General features: G+C 48.1%; 1 protein-coding gene across 2 annotated transcripts in view; it reads right to left on the bottom strand.

Annotated features, from left to right (window-relative positions):
* The window catches only part of SNTG1 (syntrophin gamma 1), a 241805-nt gene that overhangs the window by 123344 nt on the left and 104992 nt on the right, over window positions 1-13469 (bottom strand). For both annotated transcript variants that reach the window (XM_015416347.1, XM_015416348.1), the window contains exon 11: window positions 11159-11197. In XM_015416347.1, the coding sequence (XP_015271833.1) occupies window positions 11159-11197 (39 nt within the window). The remainder of the gene's footprint in view (window positions 1-11158; window positions 11198-13469) is intronic.

The following is a 13469-nucleotide window of genomic DNA, read 5'->3' as shown; positions in this document are numbered from 1 at the left end:
AAGTGTCATACCTACTTTTAAAATCCTGATTGCATCATCCTGATGCCTGACAGATAAGGGGGAGGGTACTGTACTATTATACAACTATTTGCTCTGGCTTTACAGAACTTTTCTGACCAAGTGAGAAAGGTAATTACAATTTGAATGAAATATTGTTCTGCTTTATTTTTCCACATCTTATCAGTTTTCTAAAAAAAGAAAAGAATGTTTTTATAAAATTATTTTAGGTATGCAACTAATTGAATAATCACCATAGGAATAAGCATGCCTAGCCATGGCTGTGCATTCTTAAGAATGAGGTTTATGGCCAATATTATTTCCCAAGTTCATTTGTTGTTGTTCAGTCGCACAGTTGAGTCTGACTCTTTGCGACCCCATGGACCAGCTCCCGCCAGGCCCTCCGGTCTTCCGCCGTCCTCTGAAGTTTGCTCAATTTCATGTTCGTTGCATCTATGACACTATCTAACCATCTCATCCTTTGCCGTCCCCGCCTTCTTTGACCTTCGATCTTTCCCAGCATCAGGGTCTTCTCCAGTGAGTGCTCCCTTCTCATTTGGTGGCCAAAGTATTTGAGCTTCAGTTTCATTATCTGGCCTTCTAGGGAACAGTCAGGGTTGATTTCTTTTAGGATTGACTGATTTGATCTTCTTGCAGTCCAAGGGACTCTCAAGAGTCTTCTCCAGCACCATAGTTCAAAAGAATCTATTCTTCGGCGCTCGGCCTTCCTTATAGTCCAACTCTCGCAGCCATACATGACTACTGGGAATACCATTGCTTTGACCATGCGGACTGGTCATTATTATATGGTCATAGATAGTAATTATCAGTAAATGATATTTTAACTGACAATATGCACTTTTCCAAGGAAATGATTTCTCAATTTATCATTTCTTATATATTTTTAAAATCTGTTTTTTTTCTTTTCTCCTCCAGGAATGGCTTTATCTTGGTTTTATGATGAATGTTATGTTATTATGTCAGGAGCAGTGTTGCAATGTTATTAGTTTGACCACTGAGGAAGGCCATTTGGGCCAAAACATGTCTGGTCAGGATCAATATTTGTCACTTTTAGATGTTATTATAGATTGTCAATGATAATTGGGGCTATTGTTGTTGGCAGAGTTTAAATACTCATGAAAGTGTAGCACTAACTGTTTAAAGAAAAAATAAGTTGGTTTATTTAAAACAAACTTTGAACGGAGAGAGAGAGGGAGAGAGAGAGAAAGCCTTAACTATCTAACTGACTGATGTGAAAGGAATAACAAACAGGAAGCTCAGCAAGAGCAGGAAGTCTCCAAAAGGAGTCAATCAGGAGACAGGAAGGATGTATTTTGAAATTGTGGGAGGTCCCTAGTCTAGCTAGTAGCCTTTCAACTGTCCCCGTGTAGGGTGATTTTCTGAGCCTCTTCATATAGATGCACTATAGAGCTTGTATATCCCTACAATTGTAAGGGCCAAGATCTGCTTTTAATCTATTGTGAAATAAATACATATATTTTTGAATATTTGTTGATATCTGTTGATTTTTAAACTGACTAACAGTATTATTTGGCTTGTATGTTTATGTTTTCTTGACACTAGGTACTTAATTCAATTTGTTTTTCGTTTCATTTTCCTCCCCTTTTTCAGTTTTTTTTTAAATAAACTTTTGGTCCCCAGAGGGAACAAAGCTTGCCAGTACTTACTATGTTCAGAGATAAGCAGAATGGCCAGTTCAGTAACCACCCCATGCATGAGTTGATTGAAATAGCTGTAAGCTTAGGATGCTATACAGCTAGATCAGATTCTGGGCTTGGTTCTTGCTGTAGGAGAATGGAACTCTATCTTTGTTCATTGCCTACTAGCTCTCTACTGCCTTATCCTCAGTCTTTTATATGTCCTTTGGCCCACCTTCTGTGTATTATCTCTCCAGAGAAGCATGATCTCTCCCATTTTGGCAGGTATGCACATTTTCATCCCACCAAATAGGCTGTTTGCCTATTCGCCACTGACCTCTTTCAGCTGGAGCTTCCAGTTGACTTTCCCTATCCTTAAGCAACCTTCATAATGCACAGCATAGACTTTTACATGCAGCAACAGTGCACAACCTGATTAAAGAGTAGATAAAGGTTTATTTAGGAATTAACATACTTGATAAGAAAGAGGAGAGATAGAGATAGGTTCCTAACTGTTATGTACACGGGCCGCCACGAGGGGCCCGCAGGAAAGAGAGGAGCTTGGTTCCACAGAACAATAGGGACCTCGGATCCTAGTTCCCCCCACGAGCCGACCAAGAGGGAAATTCAAACCCTCCAATGGAGTGGGAGGCACTGGGCCAGGTGTGTATATAGTTGGCCTTGCAGGGCCGTTGTGTGTCTTCATTTCTTAGTACAATAAACGTGTGCAACTGCATGTCGTCGTCCGAGTCTTCCATGCGACGAACCCAGTACTTTTTAGTGGCGACGAGGATGGGATCCCGCTGAGCCTGGCCTGGCTCGCATCCAGCGCAGCACCGAGCTCCATTCCCACGAAGACGCGCTCCGCATCGCTCTCCAGGAGCCCCACACCACGCAACGCGACAAGGAATCCCCGCTCCTTGCTACTGCTACGCCATGGCCTCCGCTCGAGGGAATTTGGAGATCTTCGATCCCACACATCCCAAACTCTGGGACTCGTGGACCGACCAGCTGATATGCCATCTCGAATACAACGAGGTCGCCGACCCAGGCAAGAGACGAGCCCTACTCCTGAGCTCTTGTGGAGTGAATACGGTCCGCCTCACCAAAAGCCTCCTCGCGCCCCGGTCAATCCTGGAGTGTTCATACGAGGAGATTATCGAAGCCCTGACCAGGTACCTCACGCCCCGGCCAACGACGCTAGCCAGGCGGCTAGCTTTCCAGGGCCGCGTGCAGAAACCGGGCGAATCGGCCGCAGCTTTCATGGCCGCCCTTCACCAAAGTGGAGGAAAATCTTTTGACACAGTTTGCGTGGGGCCTCAGCAACCTCAAACTGTGGAGGAAGATGGTGGGGACTGCCGACATCAAACTAGAAGGGGCCCTCCAACTCACGATCGCCCACGAGGATTCCCACCGCCCACCGACGGCAGCGCACCAGGTGCTCCCCGACGGAGACTTCGAGGACTCCGGGGAGGAAGACGTCCGCCTCGTCTGACAGCCGGGCCACTGCAAGCCACCGAGTGCATGGAGCTCCGGGACCACGGGAAAGGCCGCCGGTCGCTCCATGTGCGCCAGTTGTGGCGAGGAGCACGAGCGCAGGTCTTGCCGGTTCCGCGACGCAACGTGCCACACTTGCGGGAAGCAAGGACACCTCGCGCGAGTCTGCTGGTCCAAGGGGAGCTGGCGCCAACAGCTTCCGATGCAGCCACGTCGACCGGCTACCGCCACGCACGAGACAGCAGCAGAGGCCACCGAACTCTACCTCCTCACCGACCAACCATCCCAACAGGTACTACGCCTCCCCAATTCTGAAGGCACCCCGAAAATTCAATTAACTGTCCGGATTGAGGGGGGGCCCTGCCAAATGGCAGGGTCAGCTGTGTCCATCATTTTGGTGGACACGCTACGCTGGCTGTGCCCTGGAGGGGGGCCTCGGTTACGCCTGTCCAACCTTAGCCTAGTGGACTTCCAGAGGAACTCGGTTCCAATCAGGGGAGTGGGGACGTTCCGGGTACAGTTTCGGGAATTTAATGGACTATTGGACTTGGTTGTGGTGGAAGGGAATCTGGTCAGCCTGCTGGGCAGGGCCTAGTTCGAGCCGCTGGGCATCACGGTCGGGGTAAGGGGGATACACAGCTGTGCCCCAAGAGACTTTGGAGAGATTTGCAGGGAGTTCCTGGCCGTGTTTGACGGGGCCCTGGGTTGTTACAAGGGACCCCCGGTTTCCCTGCAGCTAGACCCTTCGGTGGCCCCTATCCGCATGCGTTACCGAACGGCTCCCATCGCAATTCGGCCGAAAATAGATGCAGAGCTGGACAAGTTGGTAGCCCAAGGGATCTTGGAGCCCGTTCCACACGCAGCATGGGAAACACCCATCGTAACCCCCCTGAAGCCCAACGGAGAGATCCGCATATGCACGGATTATAAGTGCACCATTAATAAAGCCTTGCACGACCACGTCCCGGTCGTGAGTCATGTCCTGGCCACGCTGGCGGGAGCAAAAATCTTTGGGAAGCTAGACCTGGCACAAGCTTACCAGCAACTGCCGGTGGACGAGGCTACAGCCACAGCTCAAACAATAGTCACCCACGGGGGGTCTTCCGGGTAAAAAGGCTGCAATTCGGGGTGAGCGTAGCCCCAGTCTTTCAACAATTAATGGACTCATTGTTAAAAGGGATCCCTGGAGTGACGCCGTTCTTCAACGACGTCTTGATCGCCGCAGCTTCCCCCGACGACTTCACCTCCCGACTCTGCACAGTCTTGCAACGCTTCGACTTGGCCGGCCTGAAGGTGAAGCGCGAGAAGTGCCTCCTCGGAGTGTCGGAGATCGATTTCCTGGGGTTCCGGGTCGACGCAACGGGCCTGCATCCCGCGAAGGACAAGGTGAAGGCCATCGTGGAAGCCCCCACCCCCACTTGCAAAGCGGAGCTGCAGGCGTTCCTAGGACTCATAAACTTTTATCACACCTTCTTGCCACACAAGGCAGCAGTGGCTGAGCCCCTACACCGGCTTTTGGACAAGTCGGCGCGATGGACCTGGGGCCCACGGGAGGCGGCGGCTTTCAAGGGAGTGCAGACACTTTTGATCTCGAACGACGTGCTGGCCCATTTCGATGAGTCCCTCCCGGTGGTCCTCGCGTGCGACGCCTCTCCATATGGGGTCAGCGCAGTGCTGGGGCACATCCTCCCCGATGGCTGCGAGGTGCCCGTGGCCTACTACTCATGGACATTAACGGCCGCAGAGCGCAACTATGCGCAAATCGACAGGGAAGGGCTGGCAATCGTAGCGGGGGTAAAAAAATTCATAACTTTGTGTACGGCCGCCCCTTCATGATTGCCACAGGTGCTCCGGTGGTCTATCTTCATGGCCGGCTACCAGTACCGGTTGGAACACCGGCCAGGCAAGGCAATGGGCCATGCCGACGTGCTGAGCCGGCTACCGCTGCCGTAATGGAGGCAGACCCCGCTCCGGTGCTCAGCGTCCTGAGCCTAGAGGACCTTCCGGACCCCCCTTGCACGCAGCCGACATCGCAGCCAAGTCATCCCGCGACCCCCTCATCGCCTGAGTTTTGGGCTGGGTGGTGAGGGGGTGGCCTGCATCGTCTCCGGGGTCCGAGTTCGCACCTTTCGGCACCTGGAAATATGAGCTGTCGGCGCTGAAGGGGTGCCTCCTCTGGGGGGACCAGGTCGTGGTCCCTAGCACCCTAAGACGGCGCGTCCTGGAAGCCCTCCACGAGGCACACCCAGGCATCGTGTGGACAAAGGCTCTGGCGCGGAGCTATGTATGGTGGCTGGGGATAGATGCGGAGATCGAGTCCTTGGTCCGGAGGTGCCAACCCTGCCAGGAGGTCCGGCCCAATCCGCCGAGGGCACCGACGCAGGCTTGGGAGTCTACGCGCAAGCCCTGGTCCCGACTACATGTGGACTTCGCCGGGCCATTCCAAGGGCTACAGTTCCTGGTGATGGTGGACGCCTACTCCAAGTGGTTGGAAATAAGCCCCGTCTCGACCACCTCGACCAAGGTGGTGATCCGCTCCCTCCGCTGGATATTCGCGACGCATAGTCTCGGACAACGGGGCTGCCTTCACGTCGGGGGAATTTTAAGAGTTCCTCCAGAAAAACCTGATTCGGCACATCCACTCGGCGCCCTTCCACCCCGCAACCAACGGACAGGCTGAGCGATTGGTGCGGACAGCCAAGGAAGCCCTAAGCAGGATCACCGAAGGGGATTGGGAATTCCGCTTGGCCCGCTTCCTCTTGGCGCAGCGGATGACCCCCAACCCCATCACGGGCCACAGCATCGTGGAACTTCTGATGGGCCGCCGACCGACAATGCTGCTGGACCGCCTGCACCCAGACCGGGCACCGGAAGCCAGGAGAGCTGTGGAGCAGCGGGAAGCCCCGAGGGGATTCTTCCTGGGGGACCCCATCTTCTTCCGGAACTACGGAACCGGGCCTCCCTGGATCGCGGGCCGGGTTACCAAAGTCAAAGGCCCGGTCTCATACGAGGTGACGACAGAAGACGGGCGGCTGCTACAAAAGCATATCGACCAGCTGCGATGGAGGCAGTCCTCAGAGGAGGCCGGCTCATCCCTGCCTGTCCCCACGGACGACAGGTGATGAGGGGAGACCCCCCCGCTGGATCCCAGTTGCCCCGCAGAGGGCCCGAATGACGAAGAGGCATCCCAGGGAAGAACGATTCTGGAAGAAGCCGAGCCGACAACTCAGCCGAGCGCGCCACAGCAGCAGGGCACCACAGGACAACCGGGCCCGGGTGAGAGCGTCCTCACACCACCATTCGCACCAGCCCCATCACCGGCCCCCAGGCATTCTACCAGGGAGCGCCAACCCCCTGCTTACTTGAAGGACTATGTCACACAGGTAGAATCTGAACTATGGGGGGAGGGGTGTTATGTACGCGGGCCACCACGAGGGGTCCGCAGGAAAGAGAGGAACTGGGCTCCACAGAACACTAGGGACCTCGGATCCTAGTTCCCCCCACGAACCGACCAATAGGCTTATTGGCGGGAAATTCAAATCCTCCAATGGAGTGGGAGGCACTGGGCCGGGTGTGTATATAGTTGGCCTTGCAGGGTCATTGTGTGTCTTCATTTCTTAGTACAATAAACGTGTGCAGCTGCATGTTGTTGTCCGAGTCTTCCATGCGGCGAACCCAGTACTTTTTACTAACTACATCTCTAGCTGAGAGAGGGGGTAAGACTGAGTGTGGCACTTCCGAGAGGAAGGAGTGAATTGCCCTGATAGTAGCAATCTGAAGACAGGCAAGGAATGATATTTAAAAGGATAGAAGGTGCTGACCCCACTATCCTATTTAGAGTTGCCAGCTCATGTTTTTCCCCCAGTGGGGGGATTTTGGGGGGGGGGTGCCGGGAAGGGCCACCCCAATGTGATGACATCACATGGAGTGCCATCATCACGTCAGGGATGCAGTGCTGTGTGCACATACACCCCCCCGCTTTCCTCCAATGGTTGAAGAAAAGTGGGACCGTTTGTGCCTGCCCTGCAAGTTTTTATCACGAGATCACTACTTGCAGGGCAAGTGCGAGTGGCCCCAATTCAAAAGAGTGAGCACTGCTCATGCTTGTTCCGGGAGCCATGAGATCACTGCTTGTAGAGCAAGCATGAGCAGCTCCTGCTTCAAATGAGTGGGCACCACTAGCCCTGCAAGCCACGAGATCACCGTTTGCAAGGCAAGTGTGAGCAGCTCCCACTCTTTTGAAGCAGGAGCTGTTTGCAGTTGCCTGGCAAGTTGCAATCTCACTATTTGTAAGGCAGGCATAACTGGCCCCTGCTTTAAAAGAGTGGATGCCACTAGTGTGTGCCCTGCAAGCCCTGAGCCACCAACAACTTTTGGGTGCGCGGCCTTGCCTCTTCCCAACAGTGTCTCTTTGAATGCTGTTGGGAAGAGGTGGGGGGTGCAGGCAGGCGTGGCCACCCCTCTTCCTCCCTCTTTATGATTTAAAGGGCCAGCTGGAGGGCCCTTTAAATCTTGTAGTAGGGAGTTGCCAGGTGGTCATTCTTGGGGGCGGGGATTCCTCCCCTACCAGCCAGTTGGGTTGGGGTGGGAAGGAGCCCCCCCAAATCAGGACCCCCCCATGGGACTGGGGAATTTGGCAACCCTAATCTATATATCTAATAGCCAAGTTGCCCTCGGAGTGCGGATCGCTAAATCAGCGCTCTGGGGGCACTTGGGGGGGAGGGGGAGGTTTGTGCACACATGGGCCAGTCCCCACGTGTGCACAAAAATGCTAAAAGTAGAAAAAAATTTCAGGGGGATGTTTAAATCCCCCCGAAAGTGCAAGAGCATTCCGTGCGCATGCGCACGGAACGCTCTGTAGCTGACCTCGCCGCCGCCGTGCCACCGCCGCCACCTCCTCTGAGCCGGGCGGGCGGAGGACCGGCCTCGCCGCCGCCACCGAGCCCGGCCTCTCCGCGGGTCCCCGTCTTGTCGTATCTAATTGTCTTCTTGCTGCCCCCTGAAGGGTCTTATTCTTCTCAGACATTGGCTGCGGTCACACACTAAGTAATCCACTTTCAATCCATTTTCAGTGCACTTTCCAACTGGATTTTGCCCGTTCACACAGTAAAGTCCAGTTGGAGTGCAGTGAAAGTGAATTGAAAGTGGATTATTTAGTGTGTGTGACCGCAGCCATTGCCTTTCTCAACAGTCCTCACCAATCAGCCCTTCTCAGGGACTGGTATGAGCTACAGGCACTTGAAATCAGGACAGTATATTGTTTAGCTTTCCACTGGTATGGAAACAACAACCCTCAAACTGGGTCTTTCCCATAACATTTAAGATGTCTGACCTGTTGTGTTACTATGTGAAATTGTATCTGGCACCTTGCAAGGTTTTCAGAAAGTGTAAGGCAGGGCTTCTTATTACCTCATTCAAAGGAATTGGTTTTCCACAACTACAATAGCAGACACCGTCGCTGGAGGATCAGGAGGACTGGGAAGCACTCGGGCTTTTCTTATTCAATATAGTTCCACTTCCCCTTCAGATTTTAGTTTTTGGTGTGTTTTTTTAATTCCTGATTGCTCTTTCTCCCTCCCCCTGCTCCAGCTTTCCTTCTTCTCTTTTAATTCCCTATCTCTTTCTCCCTCCTCAATTCCCCCTCTGGGCTTTCCTTCCTTAAAAAAATAATAATTCCTTTTTTTCTCCCTCCCCATCAGGCTTTCCTTCATTTCTTTTTATTCCCCTTCTCCAATTCTTTTGCAAAGTGAGAAGGGCAGTATTATGTCTTGCTATGCCTCCTGTGATAGCCATTTTCTCACCACCCTTCTCAAAATTCCAGAGGTGCCCAAAGGCTCAAAAAAGTTGAAGACCCCTGTTGTATGTGGTTCAAAGCAAGATCTGAGAAAGGCAAAAAAAATTTAGAAGTTTGGAGGAGGTTAAACTTTGAATCTCTGTTTTAAGAAAACATTTACAGAAACCTTTGTTACTTTTTGAATACAAAACTTAGTACTGTTTTAATCTCCCCCAGGTGCTGACATTTCTGTCATTGATAAACAGCTGCTCAGCATCAATGAATTCCAAGAATTGAAAGCACATCTGTGTTTCCTTGTTCTAGCTTGGCAGTCCAAATATAGAAGTCCTTATATGTCACCTTGACATTTTCTAATTGCAGTGCACATTGGAGCCACCTTCCACTGGAAACAGTGGAATTTCCCTTTCCCTTGTCTTTCCATATATAATTGCACAGTTATAGATTACAAGCCACTTGTGGTGAGCTATGGGTTTTCCATGATTATTAGAGCACATAATTTAGAATAATGTTCAGCACTCTAACAATAAGTTCATTATTTAGTGACTTCTATTCAGCTATGTACCTTTTCTAAGTTTCTTCAGTTGTTGCGGTTTACACAATAGATAGGAATACATATTTTAAAGTGACTATTTATGTTAAAAGAAATTAATCACAAGGCCAACTCAAAGAATCATAAAGCGAGGAAGGCAATTATTTTTGTTCTTCAGTTTTACTTAGTACCAGAGGTCATTTTGGGGGGAATTGCGGGGGATCGCAGTTCCCCCGAGTGAGGTACGGGGGGTGGGGCACATGACGAAGCCCTGCCCCCTGCTTCCGGCTGCCCCACTTCCGGCCCTCATTCAGCCAGGAGGAGGCAGGAGAAGAGGGAGGGTAAGTTGCTTTTTCCCTGCCTCTCCCCACCCCTGCCTGCCTGGGGCCAGGGAGGGCCTTTGCAGGGCTTCCTTGCACTCCCGCCGGCCTGGACCATTGGGGGCGGGGTGTGTGGCCTTATGACATACGTCCGGTGATGTCAGGGGGTGTGGCCTTATGACACACCTCCGGTGATGTCAGGGGGTATGGCATATGCTAATGAGTTATGCAAATGAGTTCCCCTAGCTCTTTTTCTACGAAACGACCCCTGCTTAGTACTCTCTATAACATGTGCATCTGAGTTATTTCAAGGTCAAATGGACTACATGTATATGTAATATGGAGTTATTAAAGTCTGGTGGTAAAAACACATTCCATTTTTCAAAATCCTACAAAGACTGCCTTGGTAGCGATAGAAGAAGCTTGTCTTACAGTACACGTCACTTTTAATCAGAACATTAAGAGGAAGAAAAGGTTTATAATAGGACCCAATTTTGGTTTTTATCCACTATTTCCACATTATATAGAATAAACACTACTTTTGCCCAGGTAAACCAATAGCTGAATTCAATAGCTCTATCTTTTTTCACATATGAAGACAAGATTCTGAATATGAAGCACTTACTTTCCATAATGCAACCAGTTAATGCAAAACCTTGTCTGAGGAATAACATTGTTCTTTACAGATACTTAAATCTGACCCAGGAAGCATGTTTTACTTAACCTCTAGATTTCAACCATTGACTACAATCTGATGGATTTCAGAGGAGCCTACAAAGTTGATGAGATCTGTGACTGACATTTGTCCCATCAACTGAACAACGAAAATCAAACAAAACACTAAACCACAAAGGTTTGTGGATGCAGGTGAGCCATTAATAAATTAGGACATCTAATAAAACACACTAAATTTACTAACATGTATCCAATGAAACACAGGTTTTCCTTATTTTGTTGTTCCTGCCTCCCACCACAGTCCCCTTCAACCTCTCAAATACTATTCCTGGAGTTGCAAGACTGTGTGCATGCAACTCTGTTGACAGGAAAGGGGGGGGGGTCCTCATTCCCTCCTCCCCCACACTGTAGCCCTCCAATCCATGCAGCTTTTCATCTGTGTGGAATCTGCAATAATCTTTGTGCGTGCTGAAAAGGGCTGCAAGAGGAGACAGGAATACAGAAGAAAATTCATGCCTGTTCCCACTGGTGCTTTGTTGGTTACAAGCTACTGCCTGGAGCAAACTAAAGCAGTTGCTTTTCTTTTAATATATAACATCCCAATATCCCTCCCACCACCTGGTTAAATTTTCACTAGACATACTATAAATATATATTTAGATTTCAAAGCATAGATCTCCTTCCTTACCTGCTGGTTTACGGGGAAATTCCTGTTGATTTTTTTAATCTATAAAATTGAATGCAAAGAAAATATTAATACACATAACTATATTCAGTCAAGAAAGTCATCCACAAGACATATAGCATAGCAACCTATTTCTTCCTTTCATAAATTCACAAATAAATTTCCCAATGAACATTCAGTGTTGAAATATAATCAATTAATTTTGTTCCTATGTCCACTGAATTAGAATTGCAAAACTGTACATCCTGAACATGGTCCTTACCCAAAGTTTTGCACACTTTGCTGTTGTGTCACCTAATTACTTATCATATTGTTACTTACTTAATTTTAATGTTCATATTCAGTTGTGTTGGGCACTAATTTCATGGTCTTTTTTTTGAAACTGGCAATATCTTACAGTTTACACTGCAAACAGCCAGGAAAGGGGGGGGGGGGATCTTTAGATCCAAATATTTTAAAAAATGAAGCAGTAATACCCAATAACATAAAATATTTAACTGAATTAGCGTCTTAACAGACGTGGGAACAATTTAGGGGGGAAATTCTGTCTCTTGGTGAAAAAACAACATACTTAAAACACTTGAAAAAAATTCTATTTGGGGATGCAGTTCATAAGGTACTACTAACTTGCATTAACCTCTTTGTGAAAGTCCCATTCTCTAAAGGAAGACATGTTTCTTTAACATGACTTGCACAGGAAACACAGTCTGTAGTAACATAAAAATGTAATACCCATCAGATTTTCCAGAAAAATGCTAGGTTGTTAATTTCTATTTAATAGTTTATTTATCTTAATATTTATCTTAAAATGTTTCTTAAATTAAATTATTTTAATATTTATCTTAAAAACAAAACTAAGAATACTGAATGGACTAAAAAATCTGTAAACCATAAACTGTTTTCTAGGCCTCATTTTTCTAAAGGGAAAAATGTAGGGATACCAGACCCCATGGGGGGGTGGGTATCCCCCAGTTCTATGGGCTCCTGTCTGCTGCTGGCTGGCTGGCAGCGGGAAGCCCTGCCCCCAAGAGTGACCACCCATCCCTCCCCTCCTGAAAGATTTAAAGGGCCCTCCAGATTGGAGCAGATGACCCGCTGATCAACCGGAGGGCCCTTTATAACTAGCAGGAGAGGAGGGAAAGGGGCAGCTACTGGCCACATGCCTGAACTGCAAAAGCAGCAAATTTGCCGCTGGGAGTTCAGGCATGGGCAGCCCCCACTTATGAAAAGTATTTAAAGGGTCCCTTTAATTCACTGCTTGCAGTTCAGGCTGCCTCCCTAATGTGATGTCCCCTCCAGGGATGGCCCCCAAAGCCCCCCGCTGGTGAGTGGACAGGACCTGGCAACCCTAGAAAAATGCAATGTGTTTTTGAGATATATTTTGTATGGGGTGACAGCCCCACTAATTGCTGAAGAACATGCAGAGGAAACACAAGAAAAATAAATTAAGCCTCAGTAAAATAACATACCAATAGTGGATATATCATCCAGTTTCATATGCATTAATCATATAAGGAATTAATATATAGTTTTTGGACAGCAATATTTCACATATAGCACTTAACTAGTATTAACTAATGCCATTTCAACTTTAGTGAACTAGAATATTAGGAATTTTAGGACTATCATACCTGGAAGGGCATTCAAATACAATCTGGTGCACTTAATTTCTTTCTCATTTCTAAAATTAATGGTTTTGTGTCAAAGGAAAGTGAACAAAATATAACGAAGACATTACAGTACATATATGGTATAGGCTACAAAGCTTTTTCTTCCCAGTTAAAAAAAAATTATGCATCCTTCTGTGTTGTAGCCAATATTGTATGAGAGCACATGTTAACTAATTAGACAGAACATTTCCTCCAGTGTTTACCTTCTCACTCAGTATGCATCTATACAAATACCTCTTCAAAGCTCAACAGAATCAGGTCACCCTAGTAACCTCATGCCTACAGAAAACTGTTAATAGCAGATGCTTTCAGGCAATCAAAATATCTCATTGTAAACCCCTCTATGCAAGTCACAAAACATGTGAGGATGTAGATGGGCAGAGGATGAAACATTCTAAAAGCAAAGATTTATATTAATATTTTTTACTTATACTAAAAAGTCCAAAATGCATATGGCATTTAAAAAGGTAGAAAGAAGAACATTTATAAAACTGCCAAAATTGATAAAAACAGATATAGAGAAATATTTACCTTAACTGAATAAATTATACAGTCAGTGGAGACAATTTAAGTTTCAAGTTCTTTGTTCAAGGCATCATTCAAAATGGAGTCTAGCACAAATTGTTCCTTCTAAACAAACCAGC

This window comes from Gekko japonicus, unplaced genomic scaffold (assembly GCF_001447785.1).
Source record: "Gekko japonicus isolate JY-2015 unplaced genomic scaffold, Gekko_japonicus_V1.1 scaffold1025, whole genome shotgun sequence".
Lineage (NCBI taxonomy): Eukaryota > Metazoa > Chordata > Lepidosauria > Squamata > Gekkonidae > Gekko > Gekko japonicus.
This window is presented reverse-complemented; position numbering and strand designations above follow the sequence as displayed.